Source organism: Telopea speciosissima, chromosome 3 (assembly GCF_018873765.1).
Source record: "Telopea speciosissima isolate NSW1024214 ecotype Mountain lineage chromosome 3, Tspe_v1, whole genome shotgun sequence".
Taxonomy (NCBI): Eukaryota; Viridiplantae; Streptophyta; class Magnoliopsida; order Proteales; family Proteaceae; genus Telopea; species Telopea speciosissima.
The window spans coordinates 33,843,155-33,870,388 of record NC_057918.1 but is presented as its reverse complement, the minus strand read 5'-3'; the positions used below and the strand labels follow the sequence as shown (position 1 = coordinate 33,870,388).

General features: G+C 39.6%; 1 protein-coding gene across 2 annotated transcripts; it reads right to left on the bottom strand.

Annotated features, from left to right (window-relative positions):
• Window positions 1-489: 489 nt before the first annotated feature.
• On the bottom strand, window positions 490-15,793 carry LOC122654621. Of its 2 annotated transcripts, XM_043848790.1 has the most exons (5): window positions 15,789-15,793; window positions 14,085-14,090; window positions 13,443-13,520; window positions 13,154-13,249; window positions 490-801 (listed from the first exon to the last, which is right to left on the bottom strand). In XM_043848790.1, exons 2-5 carry the CDS (start codon window positions 14,085-14,087, stop codon window positions 733-735), a joined length of 246 nt encoding a protein of 81 aa, XP_043704725.1. In that variant the 5' UTR covers window positions 14,088-14,090; window positions 15,789-15,793; the 3' UTR covers window positions 490-732. The 2 variants fall into 2 exon arrangements, with proteins under 2 accessions (XP_043704725.1, XP_043704724.1); XM_043848789.1 differs by lacking the exons at window positions 14,085-14,090; window positions 15,789-15,793 and adding an exon at window positions 13,632-13,751.
• Between the last annotated feature and the right edge of the window lie 11,441 nt (window positions 15,794-27,234).

Genomic DNA, 27,234 nt, shown 5'->3' with positions numbered 1-27,234 from the left:
TGGATGCATTCAGACTAGAGTTTCCATTATGCCCTTGTACCAGCATGGCTGAACCAAGAACAGAGGTTTATCTTCACTTCTCTACACCTGGAAAGGAAAGGCTAGGCTAGCCCATCAGAAATTTAGCCTCTAATAACTACATTGGGCCAGGCTTTGGGCTTGGCATAAAGGATTTAAATCCAGTGGTGTAGATAGTAGTACAACTCCTACACCCTTATTTCAGCTATGCCACATACCAAGTAGATGAATCTGAACCATTGAAAGGGAAAAGAACCATCACAGGATGAGACACCAATATCTATGATCTGAGCCGTTCAAAGTGATGCATCATGCATTTTGCTGGTGAGGTATATGGTGAAGGGTCTCTATACTCAGCCTTGGCTACAGGTCATGAACTCAGTAGTGATAGCTAGAGAGGGTGAACATGGATGCTGCACTCTTCATCAGATAGATATCCATGGTAGCTGTTATTTTAGGAAGTCTCCTGTCTCTGGCACAACTGTTTCCATTTATATTTCCAGCAAACAAGTAGTGTTTGGACTCTTTAAAAAATGTGTTCCTTTGTTACTCTGACCAAAATCACCAGAATCATAGAATTAAACCTTATCTTATTACTGTCTCAAAGCTCTCTTGTACCCAAACGAATGACAGAAAAGTTGCACTATGCAGCACAGAGTTAGGAAAATATTGGAAGGCATAAAGTATATAATTTTAATGATTGGAGTTGCATTCTCAGTCATGCTTATTATGATCTGTTCCCAGTGTCTGGTCAAGAGGTTGTGTTCCGATTTCTTCCCCTACCTGCACATAACAAGAGACACGTTAAGTTCTCTTGCTTGAAGACACTTGCATTTCATCTTTAAGTAATGTTCAGGACCTAGGCCACTGCATGTCTAAAAACTGGTAGTAGGGGGAGCACGAAACTACAAGTGCATATATGGTGGAAAAGGAAATGTTGCAAGGGAAGGGCTGTTGCCTGGCTCTCACATTAGGTTTACTTTCCCGGCTACAGGAACAACCCACCACAAAAAGTATCAGCTGATGAATATAGAATCCTGACATCAAAATATATGCTACATTTTAAAATGGACAATTGAGGGTATGGTGGCATCAATCTTTTATAAAGAACCATTGATGCCTATAGCAAACCAAAACTATTTAAAAAAAAGGTAAATATGCTTAAGGGGATCATGGTCAAGGTCCAGCTTTTGACCATTACAGAAGTGCATCAGTGCATCAGTGCATCACTCACCCTCCATAAATTACATCTCATTGCCAAGTTTGCAAATATCCTCAGGACACTCTACCTCTCTTCAAATGTTTTCACAAAAATTGATATCAGTAAGTCTAGAGTGACGCACCCATTGGACTTCCAATTTCAACAACTTAACCAAAATTATCAGAATACTCTTCAGAAAATTATGATAATTACACTTAGCCAATGGTCTGCAAAATAGACATATAGGCTCATATCATGTCTATGGCACTTTATGCCTTTGAATTACTAAAGAATTTACTATTATTATTTGGACATTTGACAATTATTTTGTCCAGTAAGGTAGGCAGATGGACAAATACCATCAAGTCAGCAACATAATTGAAATCAACCACCACAAAGCACAGACAGAACCTCTGATTGCACTTGAGTGATAGTATCAATGCAAATCACTAACGGTTACCCCCAATTGCTTGGGATTGGCTGTACAAATCCTGTTCTGCTGCAGCACAACTCCATTCTAATTAAGGCTGTATCCATTACGTTTTAATAACTCCAGTTTCACCATATCACTCCACACTGGCGAATTCGTTTTTCTTTTCTCTTGTTCACTTTTGCAGTCATAGGCAGGATTAATGTAAAGCTAGGTCACAACTAACCTAATCCCAGATATAATCCCAGATAGGATCACAGAATCAACCATAAATAAGTACTGGTTCAGATCTGATATCAATATGAGAATGTATACTCAATAGTAGTTAACAATAGGTGTTGACAAACCTTAGAACTCCCAACAATACCCAGCACATATAATAAATAACCCCAGCAAAATAGACAATAGGTACAGCCCATATTACCTTATCGCAGGTCAAGAATAGGACTAAAATCAGAAAATTAAGTGGTATTCAAGAACCCACAGTAGCAGTGAATGTATATGGAAGAAATCACCATTGAAGGTCATCCTTGGTGAGGGGAACCAACCTCCAAAAATCCAGATCAGAAAGATGACTGAATCTGGAATTCTGCAGAACCTTGAATTAGGTCACAAAACTGGAGATTAATTATATCTTCCAATCCAGGCCTCAGAGTAGGCCAACATGTCAGTCGAATGGGGTTCCCTGTTGGAGGGATTCTACCCCTAAAAGATGGGCAGAATCTGATGGCTGAACAGGGAGAACGATGGAGTTCAAGGTTTCTTCAATGAACCTTCAAAAACCAGAACTGCAAGTGCTTGAATGACTTCTCTAATCAGCAACCAAAGGCAGTAGCAACTGCACAACACTTTATGAATCGTCAATGATAATCAGCAGCTTTCAAGGGGTGCTCGGTTGGGTCTCAGATGGCCAGAAAGTCAGAACTCAAGATAGGGGAGAAACAAGTATCGATTGGAGAAGAAGGGGAAGGGATAACGACTATCTCAGCCAAGGGTTATCACACCCAAAAGGTCTCTCACTGGATCTCATTGCACAAAGCAAACAAGCTTTTTCTTCATTAAAATCATGGGAGGACTCTAAGGTCCCCTTGCTTTTATAGATACAGCTTTCCAAAACAGGAAATAGAAAGGGTTCAAAAAGGAATCAAACCAGAAGCCCCTGAGCAATTACATTGTCAAGACTAAGGAATAAAAGGCTAACATAAAAAGAAACAAATCTGAAAATAAAAAAGGAAACAAAATAAGCTTTGACCAAAGACAGCTTGCAGTCCAAGCTATCTAAACAGTCCCACGATTTGCCTTTGAGTGAGCCAAAAACACCCAGCCAAGGCTGGTTGGCCTTATGGACCACTCCATTTGTAATTCCGGCGGCTATAAGCCCAAGAATTGATCTGCATCAAGGATGCCCTAGTCTAAGGTTAATAGCAAATAGTCTTTACAACTGTATGCCAATGAGGCTTTTCTAATCTAATACATCTTTATGACATGGTTAAAAATAAAAATAAAAAAGGCACAAAGTCATCCAGGACGGGCCGTCCTTGTAAACTTGTCCAGACGACCTAAATGTCAGCTACATGGCAGACCCAAAGAGGCCAAAATTTTATGGAAAAGTAGACCCTAAGGTCCATTGCTTACATGCTGAGTTTCAGCCCAAACAGAGTTAGCCAAGTGGCAAAGTAAAGCTTTGAAAATCTAGGGACTACAAAGAGGGTGTATGGACAGACATATATGGACAGCTGAAAATACAAGGACACATGGACATACATGGTTAGGTATTTGATTGAATTTTAGTCTGAAAATTTGACACATTGGTAATCCATAAGGTGTACAACTTATTCCAACAGTCAGGTGGCCCAAACCAACTGTCCTAATGAACTTTTGCCTAAAATAAAATCATAAAGAATGAACAATATGCACCATGGTTGTCACTGTGTCTAGGTGACCCAAGGCATTGGAGAGGGTAAAAAATCAAGGCGACCAAGGCACCTGGACGCCTTGACAACTATGATATTATGCACCATATTAAGTGTCCGCATCTTTGGGAACACCTCCTGGAAAGACATGCACTTATCAGATTCAATAAAAAAAATTTAATGACCTCACTCCCTTGTGAATACCAACATGTACAGGTACTCTGACTTTGAGTACCCTAACTAAGCAAAGGTATTCAGCCTCCCCATAGGGATTGTAAAATATTCCACATTATGGAACAACTTGTGGTAGAAGGTGATGAAGAATGACTCGAGCTTTGAACACCAGAATTGGTGCATGAACTTAAGGGTAAAAGAAATTTCACAAGAAAACCAAGGTTGAGAGAATCAGGATTCTCAATTAAAGAATTAGTGTTAGGGTAAAGTTTGGAGTCTGGATCTAAATTTTAAGCTAGTAAAATCTCAGGGGTTTTGGAATAGAGGAAAAAAGTATTATCAGCTGGCTTGCCTGTATAGGAGTGGGTTTAGGAGTGTTTTAATGAAAAATGATGGTGAGGCTTACAAACTGAAACTGAACAGTTTGGTTGGTATGAGGCCACGGGGCTAAGCCTTGAGGTTTTCCCAAAGGGTGGTTAAAGTAAAGATAGAAAGTAGGGTTTTAAAAGAAGTGCAATTTCACAAGATGATGACAAATTAAATAGCTCTATTTAATTACAACCATAGATCTCTAAGCAACAATAGGGCCTAGAATGCCAACTTCGTGAGATATGGGATCAAGAACCAAGCCAGCAACACAGTAGCATTAATTCTTCTTTAGCTTCCATGAAAAATCAAATAGGGACCTCTATATAGACTTCATGTGGTGAAACTCCCATCTGGCTCTCCAAAATCAACAATTCTTGTTATGGAATGATACCTTGCTAACATGATTGGTGGAGGGCCAGGTAGGGAAGAGGGGAAAATCTGAGAAGAAACTCAGATTTGCAGGGGTGAAGAGGAAAATACATAACCACATATTCACATAGAGCAACCAACAAAAATCTATTTCCAAATCTGTACTTCCATTGTTGGAATACAAGGTATAAACAGACAGAAATCAAACAGTCCTAATTGAAATGTAAAACTGAAACTAATGAAAAATCAAACTATATTTCCTATTCCAACTCTAGAACTGAACTAGCCTATTCCTAAGTATCCAACTCAAAACATGAAATAAAGACAAAGACTAACTAAACTACTTCAACCCTTAGTGCTACTGCATCAATTCTCCTCCTCTGAAAAGAATTCAACTCCATCAAGTTTGGACAAGGACTGAGGAGACCGTTTGACTTAAAACGATGGAGGAGAAAAGATCCTAGTGTTCTCTGAAGCTTGATTGTCTGAAGGTCCTTAGCTGGGAAGAACTTCATTTTGAATCCACCGTGTTTGAAGGAGTACGTGTTTTCATAATCATAATGTTGAGCCTACTTATCAAACAACCACGGACGCCCAAAGAGGATGTGACATACCTTTAAAGGTAGGACATCACATTGCACTTTATTGACCAACCTGAAAATAGAGTACGTGAGCAAACATTGATTGTTTATCTTAAGATTAGTGTTGTTCACCCGCGCAACTTTGTAGCAGTTAGGGTGAGGCTCTATCTTTAAACTGAGTTTGCGAACAGCGTCTTCAAAGATGACATTGGTGCAACTACCATCGCCGATTACCATGTTGGACAGACAGTTGTTGCATCTTACTATGATTTGGAAAACTTGTTTGGCACCAATCATCCTCGTCAGAAACCTTGTGTGTAGACAAAGTGGACGAAGAACGTAACAATGTTGCGGCTCTCCATCATTATCGTTGTCATTGACTTCACTAGGTTCACGATCGCACTCTGAATCCAGAAGTACTAGGTTGTTCCTTTGTTTCTCTTCCGAAGCAGTAACCATAAATTCTTCCTTATCAATGTAAGCAACCAAACGATTAGGACACTGAGCAGAAACGTGTCTGAACCCTTTGTATGAAAACCACTATAGCTCAGCTCGTGGCTTCATAGGAGGTCAATCGGAACCATGCCGAGGTAGAGAATAAGGGCAGTTTGGCCTCAAAGGTGCCACAGATGAACCTCTAACCTATGGCCTGCTGAATGACTTTCCCAGTGGAGAAGATTGTCACTGACTAAGACTAACACCCTTGGAGAAAGTATCTGTAAAAGTCTTCCGAGGGTATGGCTGCTTCAGACTTTCTTCTACCTGATATGCCACTTGTACAACGTCCTCCATTGTATGCAATCGACTAGATGCTACTACAACAATGATCTGAGGGTGCAAACTATTACGGAACTATGCCACCAATACCTCGTCATCCTACTCAAAATCAGATTGAGTAGAAAAACAGTAGACTCTGGCGACGTACTCCTCAACTGTCATGCTTTCTTGTCTCAACTATGCAAACCTGAGGTGCATACGCTGTCAGTAGTTAGGCCAGAATCTTCGGTTCATAGCTTCACTCATTACTGCTTGTAGTCGGTAGGCAAGAATCTCTGGTTCATGACTTCACTCATCTCAGCCCAACATATCGACTAACTCCACATGGTGGTGGTGATGGTGGTGTACCATGAAACGGACCCTGTGGGATGCAGTTAGAAGAATCCCCAGATTGCATAGGACCCTTTCCTTTATCAGAAGCCACCTGATGCAGTATATTGGTACATCAATGGTGCTCCAAATTGGGTATGAAATTTGGGCCATATTCTGGTTTTATTCAAGCCCATCAATCGAACATGTTCAAACCAATATTCTGCCCATATAACAGGGGTCAACCAGCATTAAAGAAAAAAACTTCATTTCACAGATATATTTAGCCCTTGATTTTGCTGATTAAGGAGATAATTTCCAGATTTCGTCCAGCAGTGAGATCTTTTTGGGGAAGAAATAGCTTGCGGTAAGAAGGACTTGAGAAGCCCAATATGGACTTGCATAGGTTATTTTCTAGGGAGATCGGTTCCAGATTTCGTGTGGGTCTAATGCTAGCAGGATGGAGATAACTTTGAAGATTAATTACCAATGCATGGAGGAAGATTTGACAGTTCCATTAGTCCTAGATTTTAGAAAAGATTTGTTATTTACGTAGAAGTCTTTGTTAGTTAATAGGTTTACGTTTATGTAATCAGAATTAGAAGCTATCTAGGATTTCCTATTTTATTTGAGTTTTATCTTGTAATCGATTAGAGGGGATTTAATTTCTAGAAGCTGTCTTAGGTTGTAATTTGGTTTTATTATAAAAAAAGAGCATGGGGCAGGGCAGGGAACCCAACAAGATTGAGAAAATATGAGTTTTGGTCAGTTTGATCATGGTCCAGTGAGATGCAGTGAGGTGAGAGACCTATGAGTGGGTGAGAGGCCCAGGAGAGAGTGAGAGGCTCGATCCAACCTATCCTATCTTTCTATCTATTTTCTTTTTTTATTCCGATTGAGTTCTGTGGGTGAGATCTGCTACCTGTTTTAATACTCAATCAAGTGTGATTAGCTACTGCTGAAACCACCACTCAATTGGTACCACTATCATACATCAATCCTACCATAGAGTTGGTTCTCAGCGGAACTAGCTTCTACATTACCACCAGTCAGTCAATAGAAGCTCGCATGGATGTCATCATAGTATGGAGGGAACTGACAGCTGGGGTGAGGGTATCAACACATTCAGTGAGGGTGTCAATTTTTTTATTGGTTTCACCTTTATAGGAGTTGATCTGTTGGAGAATCTAACTATTGGCCACCATGGTGAAGATATGGACAGACTCTCCAAATTGGTGGCGATCCCAGCGTTCGGAAACCCTATTCGGTTTCGCAATGGATCCTCTCGGATAACACACAATTCAAATAGTCAAGGGGATGGCAAAACTTTCAATGACAGAAAGCAAGCTAACAACAAAAAACAAATACAGCAAGGGAAATACCACGTATGATGGGAGGGGTATTCTTGGAAGGACAGGAAATAAGATTTAAAGGAATAATAGCAAGAGAAATTTCCCAATCTCTCTTTCATTCGGAGCTCTTCTAGGAAACAAGTTCCACATGAAACAATTTGCTTGAGATTAGTAGATAGCAAATCTACTAATTAGGAAACAAGTTCCACATCGAACTATGTAGGCAACACACAATGGGTATCAAACAAATCTTTGCTTGAGATTAGTAGATAGCATCGAGGGAAAAATTCACAATTCCCCAAAGCACACGGATAATCTTACCACATCTTTATCAGCCCCTGGTTTTATACTACGAGGGAAGTCCTCAGACAAAAGTTCATCTTGAGATTTCATCAAATACGATCTATACAACGAAGTAACTCTTTTGGATTCCAATTCCACCCCAACTATTTTTCTACACAATGCTTCTTATACTCTGTTAAAATGCCAAAACCACTTTCCAAATGACATAGGATTCATCTGCATCAAACTTTTCACATTCATTCCACATAATTTCATAGGTGTCCACAATATCTACCACTTCACAGCATAGTATTTCTCTTCTGATACCTCCCTTACCACAAGAAATCCATTAGTGACCTCTTACTTTTCTTCATTAAGGCCACTGGCAAAAAAATAAGGACAGGCAGTAAATAGTTTGATTAGCAAGGGCTTCTTCGAACGAACTACGAAGTAATTCTCACTCATAAGGACAAATATCTTCTCTTCCAATTCCCCATCTCCCTTGGATCTTTTAGATGATAATGTTCTATAGATACAAGTGTCTAGTTTCTCAGCAACATCTGTTGAGTGTTGACTGACAATGAAAGTTACAAGAAGGAGAAATTAGAGAATTGAGGGTTAAGTGTTAAAACATGAAACTATTTTAACATTAGCCTTCTTATCTGATGAGATGGGGATAATGAAGGTTAGAAATAAGTGGATGAAGCAAAGGATTGAAGTGTTAAATAATGAACACTTTTATACTACCTTCTGTAAGCTACATGACCTAAGAGCCCTTCTGCAACTAGACGAGTTAGTTATGACTCCCAATGATGGAGTTATGGCTAGTAACAGAAAAATTCCAATTGCAGATAAAAACACAGCTGCTAGATCAATCACAACAGGAGCCAGCAGTAGAGAAGAAGCACAAGTAGCAAATTATGATTAAAACCTTTAGGACCAAAGCCAATTTTACAATTAGTCAATCAGGGTGATAATTTCAATAATTGGCAAATATGTCCTATAATGAGCAAGTGTATTACATGAAAAGAACAAAATCCTACTAATTTAAAATTTCAACCATCTAAATGTTATAATATTATATCTTGAAAGATAATATTTAATAAAAAATAAAAGATAGATAAAATTAAAGACAAAATATAGATAAAATTAAAGACAAAAGTTCGTTGGTCCGCCGACTAGCGATAGGATATCAACAGACCCCGTAGATGGATTAAATCTAGTGCCCACTGTATACGAACTGACAGAAATGCCCCTCAGACTCATGATATCGTCTCCAAAAGGCCTCCCTCACTGTGGTCATGCCAACCAGCGATCCCTTGTCCTAAAATTAAATATTAAAGACTATGGAACAAGAAATAGAGCTATGTACAGCAGGTTGTATGTAGCCCCAAAGTTGCCAAACCACCTAACGATCAGATTTGGCTTGCTTAGAGTGGTCCTGTGCCTCCATAAACTGTTCGGCCAGCTTCAGGACCACATCAGTCCCTCCTGGTGGGGAAAAACTCGTCATCCAATGCTCCACTTCCTCATCAGTAGGATCACCTCTATATGGGATGGGGGGTTGAATGTTGAAGACATCTGATGTTTTGATGTAACTAGATAACTTCAACGGATAAGTATTGTCATTGATATTTAGAATCTCACATAGCACTATCTTTCTTCATGCATCTTCTTGTTCACACAAACAGGCACTCATCTTCAATCAAAACAGCACAAACAAAATCTCCAACTTCAAATACAACATGTTGACAATGAGAATCTGCTACTTCCTTGGTTGACCTACACACCTAATGTAGTTCTAGAATGGTAGGAGACCAACTAGAACCCAATAACCAGGATCTGCTATGAACTGGGTAATTTGGCTAGGTCACATTGATGGTAGGGTTAGGTCAAGTTGATGTAGGGAAGTCTATCGGTGAAGGCTACGTTAAGTTTTAATGGAGGGAAGTATGCTGGAATGAATCGCAGCAAGGTTAGAGTTAGGGGTTCGGGTTTTTGAAAAGAGGAAGAAGATGGAATCTAGGGTTTAGAGTGGTCAAAACTGGACCAGACTTGGATCGAGTTTCCCAATGGGTGAGGGGAGAATTCGATCCGAATATGGAAGGGTTTGGACGGCTGATTAGCTCTGTGATGGATTTAGGTCTTGGGAAAAATTGAAAAGAAAAGGGGGAATTTAGGGTTTAGGTGTATTAAAGGTTACAAGAAGAATGGTAGGGGCTGGGGATGATTCAAACTTACTTTAATTGCAGAATTTCCTTGGCAGCAGCTTTCTTGATTGTAAAACTTGAATAAAAACCAGAACTTGAATATAGAACACCAATAGAGAACCAAGAGAGTAAAAACAAACCACCCGGGCTTCCCACCGCAAGGTGTCAATAGGACCGAATACCGATTCCTTCAAACGAACCACCCAAGATTTCGACCGCAAGGTGTCAATCGGATCAAACACCGATCCCACCAGCCTTGATCAAACATAAGACAAAAATCTTCAGTGGAGAAGAAGAGCAGCAAAAGCCTTTCATTAATATCAAATTCGTGTTCAATACTTGCCCCATTTACAACCTGATATAAAAGACTCAAAAATAGACTCCTACACTAAAAAGGAAAGGCTTAACCCTTAACCTATTAGGTAACCTAAACTGACTAGGAAAGTGAAATAACAAAGGAAATAGATTCAAAACGTGGCTGGACTTATAGAGTCCTAATCCAGCCCAACTTAAATAGTCACATGACCACTTAACCAAGTCACTTGATCACTTAAGTAATCACATGACCACTAATTACATAAAAATAAAACTAAGGAATCCCGTATGCAACCTAATTACCCATATTTAGGCCCATAAAAGTGGCTTATTACATAGAAAACCCATGGGATCAAAGGCCCAACATGTATAGAACCCAACCCTAGACTTTTTCCTAATAAAACAAGCCTATTTCGGTGATGAATCTAAATCAACACCTTCCCACGCACTTGCATTATAAAAGTAATCACATCCTCAGCCTCCTAATAAAATACTTTATACTAGAAATTGGACTAGATATTAGACGATTCTGGCCTGGCAGTCAACATTCGGCAGTCCAAAACAGTCTGACTGATCTGAATAATTAAATGGGAAAGTTATTGATTGCACTTAGAAAATGAACTATAAATGCAACTTATTCCTAGATAAGAACACACTTTCAATGATTCCTCAGATAATAGGAGCCAAGGCTTCAAAAGCCTATGAAACTTTGTTTAAGTGCTCAAAACCCACAAGATTCTGCTGCAACAAAGACCTTGGGATTCACGACCAGTACAATGCATTGAAAGCTACACATATTCATGCGTGAAAAGCAAGAGTAATGGCCAGATAATATGTTAGTTGATCGATGACATTTTCTCTTTGATGATTCTACGCTACACAAAGTTCACATCTCCAATGGTGGAAGCAAGGTTCAAGGTTTCAACTTCAAGCTTGGTTTCGAACAGGCTCGTAACTGTGAAACTTCAGTCAAAACCTGGTGCTGGTATACATGCATGAAAAGCAAGAGTAATGGCAGATAATATGTTGGCTGATCGATGACATGTTTTCTTTGATGATTCTACGCTACACAAATTTCTCATCTCCAATGGTGAAAGCAAGGTTCAAGGTTTTGGCTTCAAGCTGCTTTCGACCAGGCTCGAAACCTCAAAATTTCGGTCGAAACCTGGTGCTGGCTTCAGTGTCTTAAGGCCCAAATGGCCAAATTAGTTCCCAAAACTTATAGGGAACCCTATTTTAGGCCCTTTAAACATAGTGAAGCCCTTAGATTGTAAAAAAACACATACAAAATGGCAGTTTAGCCATGAACCCTAGGTTGGTAGTGTACGCAATACATTAAACTAAGTTGTATACACAAAATTTAGTACAAGAACACACATAATTCAATTAAAACAACTAAAATATGCTTTAGGAATGAATAAACATAAAATTAGAAATCATTTCATAATTATCAAATGTTATTCATTGTTCATTACAAAGATATGGGATTGATTTGGCCACAAAAATCACAAAAACTGAGGTTTCTAGGAAGTTTTCCTCTGCGGAGTCGAAACTAGCGAAACATGGCCAAAATTTCATCGAAACTGCAAAATTTTGATCAAAACCATGCATTTTTATACAAAGGTTTTGACCAAAACATTGTCAAAATTTCGTTGAAACTGTGAAATTTCGGTTAAAACATTGCAATTCTTCAGTATCGCAAGATGTTTCATTTCGACAGCCTGCAAAACTGAAATATTTCGGTTGGTTTCGCGAAATGTTGCGAAAATCTTGTACCATGGGTGGAAGTGGTACTCCAATCTTTCTATGAGCCCCAAATGAGCACCTCTTTTCAATCAAAGAAAAAAAAAGGTGAAGAATGTATTATGGTTTCGCTAATCACTAGAGCATTATAGAGTTCCGAAAGCATTCAGCAAATAGAATCAAACATACTGGTCAGGCTAGCATTACAACTATTACCAGGGTGGAAAGCGATCCCTCATTTAAAACTGAGTCTCTTTTATCCACATTTTTCCAGTCCAACGAGATTGAAAATTAGTGGCATCAAAGCAGGTCCAACTGACTTGCTAATTTCTGGTGAACAAAACTCATAGTAAGTTGGAGAATGTGACTTCCCCTTATAGCAGATCAAAGCAGTTTGCAGACTTCATAGGATAAGTAATTCACAAGGATAGTGTAGTAGCACATCTTTAAATGCAAATTGATGTGGTGGTGTGGACACCTAACTTCTCTGATCTCCTTCAAGCTAACATAGAATGGACTTCATATAAACTAGATGTCAAGAATGCTTCATTAAATAATGTCATCTAATATATAAAATTTCACTAGGATTAAGGTGTCGCCAGAAGAGAAAATGAAAAAACCAAAAAAAAAAAAAATACATGTATGATTAAAATTGCAATAGTATCCCTGAAACCGACACCCCATTGTACCAATGCCTTTGATACCATCAGTTTTATATCTCAGTTCAAGCTCCCTTCCATTAATAAACATCTTTTACACAAACTCAAATTCATATAGAATGAATAAAGCTTCCCCTCCTCCATCACATCAAATCTCCATCTAGAATATTGCCCACTGTGATTCTGCCCATCAGGACACATACAAATTCCCATCTGCTTACCCAGCCCAATATCAAAAAGAGTTGTACTCTATGTGAACGGTTCATTATATTTCCAACATTAAAAATAGTTGATGGCAGATAGCTTTTTCATGGGTAACAGTTTGAAGCTCGCAGCAAAGCAAATATTTTCTAGGTGAAGCTCTGAAGATCATAGGTTGTATGAATGGCAGAAGCAGACAAGTCAAAAGGGAATGATGCTATGGAAGGAGTAATTTGAAAAGTAGACTTACTTTGGTGACCTTGGAAGCAGCGGGTTTGTATGGACAAGCAGGTGGAGCCCTTTCCGGCTTCCTGTACTCCCAACCAAAAAGCTTATACACTTTGCCCTACAAAAAATGGAAAAAAAAAAAAAATCAAACAAATAAATATAGAAGCACAATATTAGGTTAGAAGTTACAGAAGACGCTAGAAGCATAATAGTTCGAAACGCATCAAAAGGAGGGGGTAGAACTGAAAAGGATGAATTATAATCATTAACTCAGATGCAAAAACCAGCAAAAAGCGCAAGGGAACTCTTACCATGATAAAATCGAATAGGAGGGGCAAGACATTTACGATGGGAACGAGGAAGAGCGGCAATAAACATGCCAAGCAAACCTGCATAAAAAACGAAAGATCAAACCAAAGAAATAGCACACAACCTATAATGGATTAATGGGACGAAATTAATAAAAATGAGCAAGAAATTGTGGATGCTCCGATACTTTCCATATTGAATCACTTTTTTCTGTTCTTCTCTGTGCCTCAACTTTCACTTTCTCTGCACACACAGACTTCTGAAAGAAATTAAGAAGAATTGCGTTCAATTTGTAATTTTACACGTTTACTGTTCTAGTATGCGTTTAATTGAGACTTGGGAAAGAAAAAATTAAAAGGGAAAATGTTCTCTGTTTGGGGGGAACAGTGGGGCGAAATGACCGCCCCACCCTCATAAAAGGATATCGTGATCGTCTACGGTCTGCTGCCCGTAGCGGCCATAGCAGCACACTAATGGGGTGAGGTGTAATGACCACCTTACCCCTGCTCAGGCAAGGCGCTGAGGCAGGGGTAAGGCGGTCATTGTGCCACGCCTCATCAGTGCGCCGCTCTGGCCGCTACGGGCAGGCAGGCCGTAGACGATCTGGATTGCATAAAAGGAAAATCCCTTCCCCGAGATGTCACCATGTGCTCTCATTGGCTGCCAGGTGCATGGCAGCTGCATTGCCTAAAAATTAAAAATAAAGAAATTGAGGCTGGTGGACCGGGATTTTTTTCGTTTGTTTAGTTTGACTCACAACATGGTCTGGCTAATATAGCTCGGGTCAAATCCTATGATACTACAAGTTACGGGATCACAAAACACGTTTTATGAGACCTTGACCTACTAGTAGTTTTTGGCAAGGTTTCTAATAACTTTTAGAGAAAGAGAACGCCGCCTTGGCCTCTAGAGCCTGCACATGCGCATTAGCCAATGAGAACGCGTGTAAGCATCATCTTGGGAGGGTTTTCGTCTTTTCATGGGGGCAGCATGGTACTTTCACGCACTTTTGTGTCTAGACGCATGCAGGAGCCATGTCAGCCACGCGATCAGGCAGTGTTCTTTTCCCCTAACTTTTAATTATCGTGAAATTTTATTTTGAATCAAAGGTTGTGTGCATGATCGTGTATCATACACAATCTCATACAAAATGTCGAATGAGGATAATAGGGGTCAAAATGACCAAACCCACCTCTCCTTATTTGACAAATGGTTCGATTGCCATGTGTGACCATGACCATGCATTAAACCTTTCCCCAAGTGTAATAAAAGAAGTGTTATTATAAACTTTAAGGAAAGAGAAATATTTTTTTGGGGAAAATAATGCTACTTGGTCACGTGGCCCATGTGACTCCTGCGCCTAGACACAAAAGTGTGCAAAAAGTACCACGCTACCCCCATGGAAAGGCGGAAATCCCGCCCAAGGCAATGTTTGCTTGCACAATCCCATTGGCGCGTGCGTGCAAGCTATAGAGGCTCAGACATCGATCTCTTTCCCATTTTTTTTTAACTACGAAGCACATATAGTTGAAGCACGACCCGATACTTTGGTGGGACCTACACTCCATTACTAATGTAGCAAATTTAAAGTTTTGAAAAGTTTTCTTTTGCATTGGGGGTGAAGGGAAAGTACATCCATCTAAGGTTATAAATGTTCTACAATTGGGGGAGCTGTCAAGAATGGAATTTTTAGTGTTAAATCGGCATACGATATGCTTTGCAATCTCAATGATGGAATGTCGAATGTTGAGCATGATAACTCGACTAGATTATATAGAAATATATGGTATTGCCCTACATTGCCCAAGATTTGTAATTTCATGTGGAAAGTTTGTGCAGGCGGAGTGGCTACTGGAGCAACTTTATCCCGTGGCGTATCCCTATGGATTCTCAGTGCCTCAGATGCAATGCCCCATTGGAGTCTATTGATCATATTTTTTTATCATTCAACTTCGCTAGAACAGTTTGGTTTGGCAGTCCCCTCTTGTACACAATCCCAAGGACCTCTAATGTATCGATCAAGCAGTGGATTATGGGATGGGACTCCCTATCTAAACGCGATAAAACAAGTGGAAGAAGAATATGAACCTATGCAGCTTCTTATTATAGAGCATATGGCTTGCCTGAAATGAATTTGTGTTCTAGGGAAAAACAAAGACCACAACTGAGGTAATCCACCAAGCTCTCCTAGCTACCTCTGAGTTTAACTTCGCAATGAGCCAAACTCCATTACCACAATCAGAGAAAAGACTGAAACAAAACTCTTAGAAGCCACCTCCACCAGGATATTATACACATGCCAAGTTTCACTGTGGGAGAGGCTATGGTAATCCGTAGTGGATTATTACAAGCTTTATTCGAAGGAATTGAAGACTTGGAGGTTGAGTCAGACTGCTTGAACATAATCTCTACTATGAACAAGAACTATCACTCAGCCAACTATGATCTCGAGCCGCTAGTAAATGACATTATCCAGTTAGCCTCCTATTTTCAACATTGTCATTTTCAATTTACCTCCAAAGTGTGTAACAACTCGGCTGACTCTTTGGTACGGAAGGCTCTATCCTTGACGGGTAGGATAGTGTGACCATATTCCAATCCATGGACTCAGGAATTGTGTAATTCTGATCTCATATGTTTCACTCGTTCAAATGAATAAATTCATACTTAGCACACCAAAAAAAAAAAAAAATGTTCTACCATTATTACTATACGAGTACGAAGTCAATAATACCTCCATTGTTCCCTAATATCTTTTGCAAACCATCCGAACTCCTTGGTCAAGGGATTCTCCTTGACCATGGATGAAAGAAAACTTTCTCTATAAGTTTTATCTAATTCTATCAAGTGTCAACACTAAGCAAAGAGAAATACTGGAAAAACAAGAATATGACACATGGTTTTAATTATTTATATTGTATCGACGTATCGGCCTATATGTATCAGCATCACTAGAGACTACCAATATGATACTGATAGAATCGGTTGTATCACTAGAAAGTGGTCATTTTTGAATCTATGCTTGATACGGCCTGAACTATATCATATCGGTATTAGTATCTACCAAGATCAATATTGATACCTATAACCTTCGTCTACCCACTCATGGTCATTCGACTCATTCATTTTCATCTCTCTTCCTTGACACCCAAATATTTGATCTACCATCTCTGTTTGACTACTCATCTACTTAGGGTTGTAAGTTGTTTGTGTTGATAATGGGCCAATTCAAAACCAAACCATTAAGTAGAAGTTTGGTTTTGGTTAGTTTCAATTTTGGTTAGATTCGGCATTTTATCAGGTTGCTTTATCGAACTCATATATATATATATGGGAAGCAGTTTTCTGTACGGGAGTGTGGCCTATGCCAGCACTCCCATGTGTCTATCTCTCTCCTCCTTAAAACAAGGGGACAGATGTGTCTTTTCACATTGGGAGGAGAGAGATAGACACATGGGAGTGCTGGCGTAGGCCACACTCCCGGACAGAGAACTTTTTCCCTATATATATATATACTAGTAAACTCTCACGTGCAAATGCAAGTGTCGTCTTTTGCGTAGAGAGAGAGAGAGAGAGAGAGAGAGAGAGAGAGAGAGAGGTCATGCAAATGGACAAGTTAATTAACAGAATGAGAGCTAAATTCTCTCTTCACCACAATACTGACACTAGGACCCAACTGGCACTCTTGGTTTTTTTATTTTTATTTTTTATTTTTATTTTTTTTTATGAACTAAAAATATATATAAAAAACTAAACAAAGGAAATTGCATTTTCCACCAGAGTGCAATGAGCCAACAACTTAGCCCTATGATAAAGATGGTCATATGGACACCATTTAAAGCTAACAGAAGTAAAATTAACAATAGCATCGGCAAGGTCAAAATAGGACTTAGTTAAGTTCTAGGAGAGGCAGAGGAAATCTGCTGGATGAAGAAAGTCACACAATTCTTCATTGTAGCACCACACTTGCTTTAGCTTTATATTTTCCTTCTCAGCACTCTTTGATGAGCTAATCCTTCCCTTGATGCTACACCATCAACACTTGCTTGCCAATGAGTATAACACCTATGCGTACAAATTTTTCACCCATCTTGAATAATCCAAATTTATCTTATATGCTTAAACATTTAAATAGAAATTTTTCTATATGTTTTATTGTTATTTTCAAGTCTGTTTATACAAGAGAATAAATTGTCACCAAAGTGGTGAACTAACAAGTTATAACCTATTCTTATGCCTCTTGTTTTATTCTCAAAAACATTCAATGTAATTTTTTCAATGAGGGTAAATTTATAATTTTACTCAAGAACTGCATTAAATGTTGTAATAAATGATTTTTAAATTTTTAAAAATTCCTTTTTACCCCTGCATTAAATACTATATTATATAACCTTTGGGAATAAGACAAGGGGCAAAAAAAGCAAGGTTGCAATCTTACTGTAAGTCTGTTACCGATCTTGGTTAAAACAAGTTTCCCATTATATAAATAAGAGAGTGTTTGAATGACACATCTATAAGTGGATTTAGAAGTTAGAACTTGACACCTTCTTTTAATTGCCCTTTAACTTATTTTTAAAAGTTCTTTAAGGTAAGAGTATAAAAAGGTTTTCAAAATAATTTGAAAGTATCATATCATTATGTCATTATCAAAGGTTTCATTATCATGCACATTTATTGAGTATACATGTGAAATGATCATTTACATACATTGAGTTTTCATTGATTGTTTCAACGTTAAAATCAAATTGTTGGAGATTTATCAATCCATACATATTCTTGAATCGAATTGCTATATTCATTCAAATCCCGACCATCAAGACTACTTTGTATCGTTTGTTTTAATTGACTTTTTTTTTTCACCCATAGTCAAGAAGGAATCTCTTCAGCCACGAAATATGATCCTTTAATTGAACTCAAGAAGGGTACTTGAGACCTTCGTTAATAGGGGATGTGGGAGCTAATGATGAGACTCATTAATTGTTTTGTGATTTCAATCATACCACCAAATCACCTTTTTTTTTTCTTGGTAAATCACCAAATCACCTTGATGAAGAGAGAATCTGATCCTATAATTAACCCTTTTTTTGGGTCCACCCATCTAACAACCCAATTGGACTTTAATTATAGCAAAGAGAGAGAGAGAGAGAGAGAGAGAGAGTCCAAGTTGTGACATCCTGTGAGTTTGCATTCTACTATCAAGGCACCAAGTCACCAACCAACTGAGAAAAAGTTGTCTTCCTTTTAATTGAACTAAAGGCACAAACCAATTGGGAGCCTGCACCCTACTGTGGATGAATAAATTCTCTCTTCATCTTGGGTGATAAACTTTCATTATATTTCCTTTCTTTGTTTGGTTTTTGTTATGTGTATTTTATGAAGGTCAATGGTGGTGCAAAGGTTCTCAATCCTTACAAGAAATGCTTAGTTTTTTATTTATTTTTATTAAATGCTTATTTATGGATACAAATAATTAAGAGAATGAAAGAAACTTTTTATTATATTGACTTATAATTACAAGAATTAAAATCGCATCTTTTGCGGGAAAAAAAGCAACCCAGTTCATGAGACTCCCACTATTGCAGGGTCTGGGACGGGCAAATGTATGCAGCGTTACCCACTGCTATGCATGAGAGGTTGTATCCAAGTTTTGAAAAACTTATGAATTACTAATTAAATAAAAATAAAAATAATAGTCAAACAAACTTAAGCAGGCCCAATTAAAAACATTAAGGTGACAGACGCCCTTTGAACTTCTAGGCATGATTTCCTTCAATGTTGCTTATGGTTTTTTCTCTCCACCAAAAAAGCCACTGAAAGACAAAAACAAATATATATTCAGTCCCAATTTAAGTTTTGATTGGAATACTAAATCATAAAATAACTGAGAGAGATTAATTAGGGCTGGGGAGGGGGAGAGCTGAACGAGTTTAAATCCTCTATCCACGTGGGGTGCCACCACCCCACATGGGGATCGGAGGCCAATGAAATAGAATCTCGATCCACCCATCTAACTTCTTGATCCCCATGTCAGATGTTGTGAAGTTCCACTTCATTGGTCCTCATCACGGGGGGATCTATGTACCCTCCAGTTCTCTGCCCGACCCAATTCCCCAAATGCCTATAATAAGGGGGCACAATGACCACCCTACCCTTGTCCGAACACTCTGCCCAGTAGGGTCTACCCCCCTTATTACAGGCACTGGGGAAGGAGGAGATAATTTTCCCATCAGGGGGTGGGGTGGGTAGAAAATCCAAACTCAGAATGATCTGAGAGGTAGCTGAAAAGTCATGATGATGGGGCAGGAAAGACGATAAAACTGACCTGAACCAGCCGCCTACTTTTTTAGTGGCTGATTGTGTTCCGTCCGCTACAGCTTCGCCAGTGTTGCCTACAGCATCGCGAAGGCCCTTGCCCTTGCCTGCAGGTAAGGTGGTATCTGAAACATCAGCTGCGTAAGCCGAGTTGAGCAACAATAAGGACAGCAATGCCAAAACAATAGCATAGTTCGCTAACTTTGCCATCTTAATTTTGTCTTTTAAAATTAACTTGGAAAGGCAAGACGATAAAAGAATTGAAACTGGTTTTTTTTCTCTATGTATCAGGCAAGACGATAAAAGATTTGAAACTGGTTTTTTTTCTCTATTTATCTCTCTCTCTCTCTCTTTTTGTGGATTTTTAATTTATTTTTCTTTCTTGCTCTCTTAGCTGTTGTGTTTTCATAGGCAAGAGGAGAGGGGTATTTATAATGTGAAATTAATTGTAGTTTGGGGTACCGAATTATGAGGATCTGTTTTCATTTTCAAACCTAGTTAAGGGCTCGGGAGAATTGTTCAAAACGTAAAAAAAAAAAGCTTCGAAAGCATTTGAACCATTAAAAAAATAAAAAGTCAAAAAAAAAACTTAATTGGGCCATGTAATCGCCCGCTGCCCACAAAAATTTTAGACATGGCTGATTGGGTCAGAACCTCTCTATCCAACCAAATCAGCTATGCTCATGTGGCAGAAATATCACGGCATTTTGAGTGCTTGGACAATTTTTTTGGAGGTATAGAAAAGGAATGAAAAGAGAAAAATATATAATAAAGAAACGGTTCTGCACCCGTGGGCACAAGGTGTGCCCAGACACATTGGGGATGGGCGAAATAACCGGCCTGCCCCTCTGAATGCCCAAAATTCCACCCCATGTGTCTGGGCCTTAGTTAGTAAATACGCGTATAATATGCGTACCCAAATTTTTGAACGTATAATACTTCCGTCCCCATATTTTTCCGTATTTTGATAAAAAAAATGTGTTTTTTAATTGATCGAGTATTATACTCGTATAATACGCATATTATACGATTTATACATTTTTTTTTTTAAAAAAAAAAAAAAACCCAAAAGATTAGAATTTAGGGAAACGATTTCACTTTCCCTTTCGTCCCTTTCGATTTGCGTTGAACATCCAGCCGTAGCAGGCAACAATAGCTGCCCTCCATCTCCAATCATCCTCCCCATCTCCGTTCAACAAAGCTTCGTCAGCGACGGCAGCGGTAGCGTCAGCGGAGACGGCAATGGCGACGGTAGCTGCAACGGCAACGGCGGCGACAGCGGCGACGTTTCTCCTTCTTCCACTGTTGTTCGGTTAGTATCCCTTTCTTTAGTTCCTATTGTTTGCTAATCAAACCAAAAATCACCAAGTTCAAAGACCAAGAACTGAAGCTCTGCAATGCTTTGGGCAGCTCAAGATCTCTAATCCTCAGCTATGTGAAGATTGCAGAAAGGTCGGTGGAGAAGAAAATTTTAATTTTTGGGAAAATAAAGAAAGAGAGAGGGAGAGAGAGTGTGTTCGGACACTTTTTGTGTTTTTGGATCTTTTTCTACTTTCGCTTGGCATATGCGCGAGCTTTTATTGACGATAGAGATGGATTTGGTTATTTCTTTGGGACCCACAACGCGGCACTTAAGTCTTGTACTCTCCTCTTGTTTCTCTGGTCTTTGAACTTTGATGGTGGTAGTGAAGCAAATGAATCTGGTGTGATATTGGCGAGAACGGCTCAATCTCTATTCTATTTTATTCTTGTTTTTCTGTCTCTTGTAGCTAATGTGTATAGTGGAGATCTATATCTGGAACTCTCCCTCTTGTCTTGTGTTGGTTAATTAGTGGGAACTCATCCCCCTTCACAAGAACATATCTGGTTAAAAATATATGGTTATCTCATTGTAGATAAAAAGAAATGCAATGTTGGAAGAATGATTTAATGATAAGGTAATCAACTTGCTCATCTCATTTTCAGACAATCTACATTCATTTCTTGTAGATTATTGATATTTTGGTATATTAAATGATAATCTTAGAGATGTTATATAGCATATTATATTATTGTGTTTATTTTAGTTCATAAAATCATGATATTATTTTGTTTATTAGGTGGTGAATGCATGTTATATAATGAATATATGTCCGTTTTTTTAAAAGTATTATTGCCGTCTATGTCGTATTATACCCGTATTAAATGCGTACCGTATTATTACCGTATGCGTTTTATGAAGCCGGATTTTTGAAAAGTATTATTACCGTCTAGTCCGTTTAATTGCCGTACGTATCCGTTCCCGTTCAATTGCCATTCCCAAACTTACTAACTAAGGTCTGGGAGCAGACTGCACTGTTGGACAGAGAATGTGCGCCCATAAAGAAAATATAGTAACAAGCATTGAGCTAAGCAAATCCAATTAGAGTTCTTTCATTTAAGAACAATGAAAAATCTAATGTATAATACAGATCCTTTATTTTTAGTAGTTAACAGGTACCAACTGGAAAACAAATATGATAACATTTTTAAGAACAACACGAAAAATGTTCATGCTCAACATTCACAAATCAATAAACTACTAAATTTGTGCCTATACACATTGTTGCTATTAAAGAAGAAAAAAAGGCAAAATACACATTTTCATTTATAATCAGTTAATTTGTCTTTTGGTCACTTCAAGAAAATTAATCACTCCTAACAACATACTTCCTTGATAAAAAATCTGAATTACAAGCTGAAGTCAGGACTCAAAAACAAAGAGTTCAAACTCTTGAATTATGTCAAGAAAATATTGAAGCTAACTCTCAACTCGAAGAGTCATTTAATGTGTTAGGGTTTAGGGTTTTAAGCACAAGGTTGCTTAAAACAGTACACCCTGCATATCAAGTTTGAAATAAACAGGTTGTTGCCTCCAGCTAGTATTTATAGAAAAGACTAGGGTTTTTAGGTTAGATGGGTTCTATCCAGTGGGGCCCATCACACCTTAATTCCTTATTCAAGTAGACTTATACTAGAACATATAAGAGTGTTGTAAGTATCGTGGTCCTCGGGACGAGGGTTCCTCAGCCCTTATATATGGTGACATAGGGTTTGGTATATATATATGTATATGGATATGGATAATATTGTCAATGTATAATATTGATAAATAGGGGATTGGGATCATGCATTAAACTATGCTAATATAATGTGAAGTTGCCACCTAGGGTTAGGGCCTAGGATCCATTAAGTATAGCCCTATCCGTTGTGAACGGGATCGGGCTACTTGACTCCATATGATCTGACCAGAGGTTTGGGTAAGGGGTCAGGTTACGAGTGTGGGAAGGTGTTAGACACCCACCTCACCCGGCCGAAGCCGGTCTCTCTGTATTAGATGCTACATAAGGATGAATGTTCTATCTCTTTTATTACGGGGATGGGGAATATTTGAACTACATTCAAATGCTATGAATCGAACTAAAACATAATAAACTACATTACATATATGAAAAATACGGACTAAAAAGATGGAATACGAAAGGACTACATTGAATCAACAAGAATGCAGTTATTATACCTGTATGGTTGTATTTCCCTGGCTCAGGGGAGATAGACGAATGGACTGGCGTCGATTCCTTTCTGGGCAGAGTAACGACTCTTTCAAGTGATTTGGAGAGGAGTAAATAGATAGAATAATGTCTGTGATAAAAGGGTTTTGATTGTTAGCCGTACACTGATGGGATAACAATGCCTAGGAGCAAAAGCGCTCTGTACTCAGAGGGATAATCGAAGGATCTATCCGCAACCAAGAAAACTTCACTCACTCACACTCTTATGAGAGAAGGAGGAGAAATGAGGATGGAGAGGGTAGGAATTACTTGGGGAGGGTCTCTCTACCCAAAAATTCCTTGGAAAATGTGGGAGAGGACCCTCCTATTTATAGGGAGGGACCCCCTCTCTCTCTTGGCCAGATAAGTCCTCCACGGCGTCGTGGAGATGTCCACGGTGTCGTGGGGGACTTTTCCACGGCGCCGTGGGTGACGTCAGTAAGGTGATGTCACACCCACTCATGGCACTGTGGCAATCCGGTACACTTCCCCAAGGTGCCGTGGGAAGGCGCCCACGGCGCCGTGGGGGCGCAGTGCTATTTTTCCTTATTTTTTGGCCTAAAATGGGCTATTTTGTGATCAGCATGGTTCTTGGTTAGGTATCTTGGGTCTAGAAAGAGGGAGAGTGTGCCATCTATCGTCCATGTCCCGTTGTCATCATCGTCAATTAGGGGGTGATAAAAATCAGTGTCTATAGTTTGCCCCTCTTTGACCGAGGCCTGTGCCAACAGCCGAAGGGTAAAGACAAAAGACCGACTGATTTTGTCACCAAGAGCATGTATTGCTGACGCTTTGCTCAAAGGCGACAGAGTTGCTAAAAACAGGCAGTTAATCATGATGAAATATTTCGATAATCCTCAAAAGAAAAACTTGAAAGAACCAAATCTTTTATCTTGTGAGCATTGCTCAATCAATTTTTGAGGGTGATAAGACACCGCTCGACCAAAGATCTAGATAAGACACCATTCGGCCCACAAGATCGAATATGAGGGACTCCACTGGGGATAGAATTTTAAGGGTGATAAGGCACCACTCAACCGAAGATCTAGATAAGGCACCACTCGGCCCAAAGATCAAATTTGAGGGTGATAAGGCACCGCTCGACCGAATATCAAACTTTGATCGAAGCATCAAGTTTGGAGGGTGATAAGGCACCACTCGATCGGAAGTCAAACTTGGATGGTTATAAGGTGCCACTCGACCCAAACCAACAAGTTTGGAGGGTGATAAGTCACCACTCGACCGAAAGTCAAACTTGGATGGTTATAAGGTGCCACTCGACCGAAACCATCAAGTTTGGAGGGTGATAAGTCACCACTCGACCGAAAGTCAAACTTGGATGGTTATAAGGTGCCACTTGACCAAAACCATCAAGTTTGGAGGGTGATAAGGCACCACTCGATCGAAAGTCAAACTTGGATGGTTATAAGGTGCCACTCGACCAAAACCATCAAGTTTGGAGGGTGATAAAGCACCACTCGATCGAAGCATTCAGTTTTGAGGGATTTCACTAGGGAATTTTTTTTTTAATATATTATTATTATTATTTTTTTATTTTCTGTTTCTTTTATTTTTTCTTCTTTATTATCTTTCTTCTTCTTTTATTTTTTTTTTTTTTTGTTCTTCTTTATTATCTTTTCCTTCTTTATGTTCTTTCTTCTTTTTTCTTTTCTTTTCTTTTCTTCTTCTCTTTTTTTTTTTCTTTATCTTCTTTCTTCTTTATTTCCTTCTTTTCTCCTTTCTTTTTATCCTTTCTTTTTATTTTTTTATTTATATATATATATATATATATTTATTTATTTATTTATTTTTTTGTTGTCCACGGCGCCGTGTGAGGATCTGCACGGCCCCGTGGATGGGAGGCACAGTGCTTGCACGGCCCCGCGTACACGGCTCTGTGCCAGACTTCACGGCTCCATGGGGAAACCTCCACGGAGCCGTGGGCCGCTATCCCATGGGACCGTGAAGATTTCCACGGCGCCGTGGGCGCGATGGAGAATTCTTATAAATAGAGGGTTCCTCGCTCATTTCTTCACTCTCATTTCTGCTGCGAAGCTCTGCTGTTTTTTATTTTTGACTTCAGTCTCTTTTTATTCACTCACATCATGTCTTTCCATCGACAAGGACGCCAGTCTCACAGGGAGCCAATGCTCGACACTACTGCTCGAGACGCACGAGCTGCATGGTACCTTTCAGGGGCTACTTTATTCGACACTGCCCGCCATGGTTGCTGCTCCATATGGGTCCAGGTCAGTAGTCTTACTTTTTCCCTTTCAATTTATGCATTTTATTTATATTATTAGCTTCATACCTCACCGCATAGATTTGAGGTAACGTCCCTAGATTCTGCCCCAAGCACTTAATGACATGCAAATCAAAGCGAGGCCATTAGACACTACCGTAAGTGTCTTTTGGCATGCAAATCTAGGTAACGCCTCTAGATACCATCCTAGGCACCCAGTGACACATAAATCAAAGCTAGGCCATCAAACACCACCCTAAGTGTCTTTTGGCATGCAAATCTAGATAACGTCTCTAGATACCATCCTAAGCACCTAGTGGCACATAAATCAAAGCGATGCCATGAGACACTACCCTAAGTATCTTTTGGCACGTAAATCAAGGTAACGCCTCTAGATACCATCCTAGGCACCTAGTGACACACAAATCAGAGCAAGGCCATCAGACACTACCCTAAGTGTCTTTTGGCACGCAAATCTAGGTAATGCCTCTTGATACCATCCTAGGCACTTAGTGGCATGCAAATCAAAACGATGTCATGAGACACTATCCTAAGTGTCTTTTGGCACGCAAATCTAGGTAACACCTCTAGATATCATCCTAGGTACCTAGTGGCACATAAATCAAAGCGATGCCATGAGATACTACCCGAAGTGTCTTTTGGCACGCAAATTAAGGTAACACCTCTAAATACCATCCTAGGCATCTAGTGGCACGTAAATCTAGGTAACATCTCTAGATACCATCCTAGGCACCTAGTGGCACGCAAATTAAGGTAACACCTCTAGATACCATCCTAGGCACCTAGTGGCACGCAAATCAAAGCGATGCCATGAGACACTACCTTAGGTGTCTTTTGGCACATAAATCGAGGCAATGCCTCTCCCTTTTCTTTTCTTTTTTTATTACTATTTATTTATTCAACTGTTGTCCCAACTATTTTAGCTAACCATTTGCCTTATTTTTCTTTGCAGGGAAACCCCCTTCCTTCGCTCAAGAAGTATTGTGGGCTGGAGGCTGTTTCAGAGTGGTACCGCACACTCTGCCCGACGGTACAGTCGCGGGTGGTTCGGACCGGGTTGGGACACATCGCCTCATCCCTAGCCCGCGAGTTGGACAACCCGACTGCAAGGGCTTTGATAGAGAGGTGGTGGTCGAGCACCCAAACATTTCACCTTCCCTTTGGTGAGGCGACGGTCACCCCCCTAGATTTCTACATGATCACGGGATTAGCCTTTGGTGGGGTACCCATGACACTGACTCTAGAGGAGAGGATTATAGCTTCGACGGAGCCATCAGAGCACCTGGAGTATTACAGGCAGCAGCTGGGGATCGTCGTTACAAGGAGAGAGATCCCTGCATCGGTCCTGAGGGGTACCTGGGACGAGAGGGTCGTTACAGACCAGTCGCCGTCCGGCCTTCAGGATCAGCAGGCTCGATGGTTCCTCCTCTTCTTGCTGGCGGAGGTGATCTTTAGTGATATGACGGGTACGGTGATAGCTGATGCCGTATATGTTCGCTTTTTTGAGCACTTTGACGTGGCTGTGGGCTATGATTGGGGCGGTTCGGCGTACGTCTACTTCCTAGATATGTTGGACTATCTGGTTGTGGGGTCGCCGAACCTGATCGGATGCTGCTACGTCCTATGGGTAAGTTTTCCCAACTTTGCCTT

Excerpts from the sequence above, each read along its gene's own strand:
- LOC122654621 (XM_043848790.1), bottom strand. Across the intron at positions 13,250-13,442 it reads TCCTATTCGATTTTATCATG|GGCAAAGTGTATAAGCTTTT; the intron begins GTAAGAGTTCCC and ends CATTTTTTGTAG. Across the intron at positions 802-13,153 it reads CTGCTTCCAAGGTCACCAAA|GTAGGGGAAGAAATCGGAAC; the intron begins GTAAGTCTACTT and ends TGTTATGTGCAG.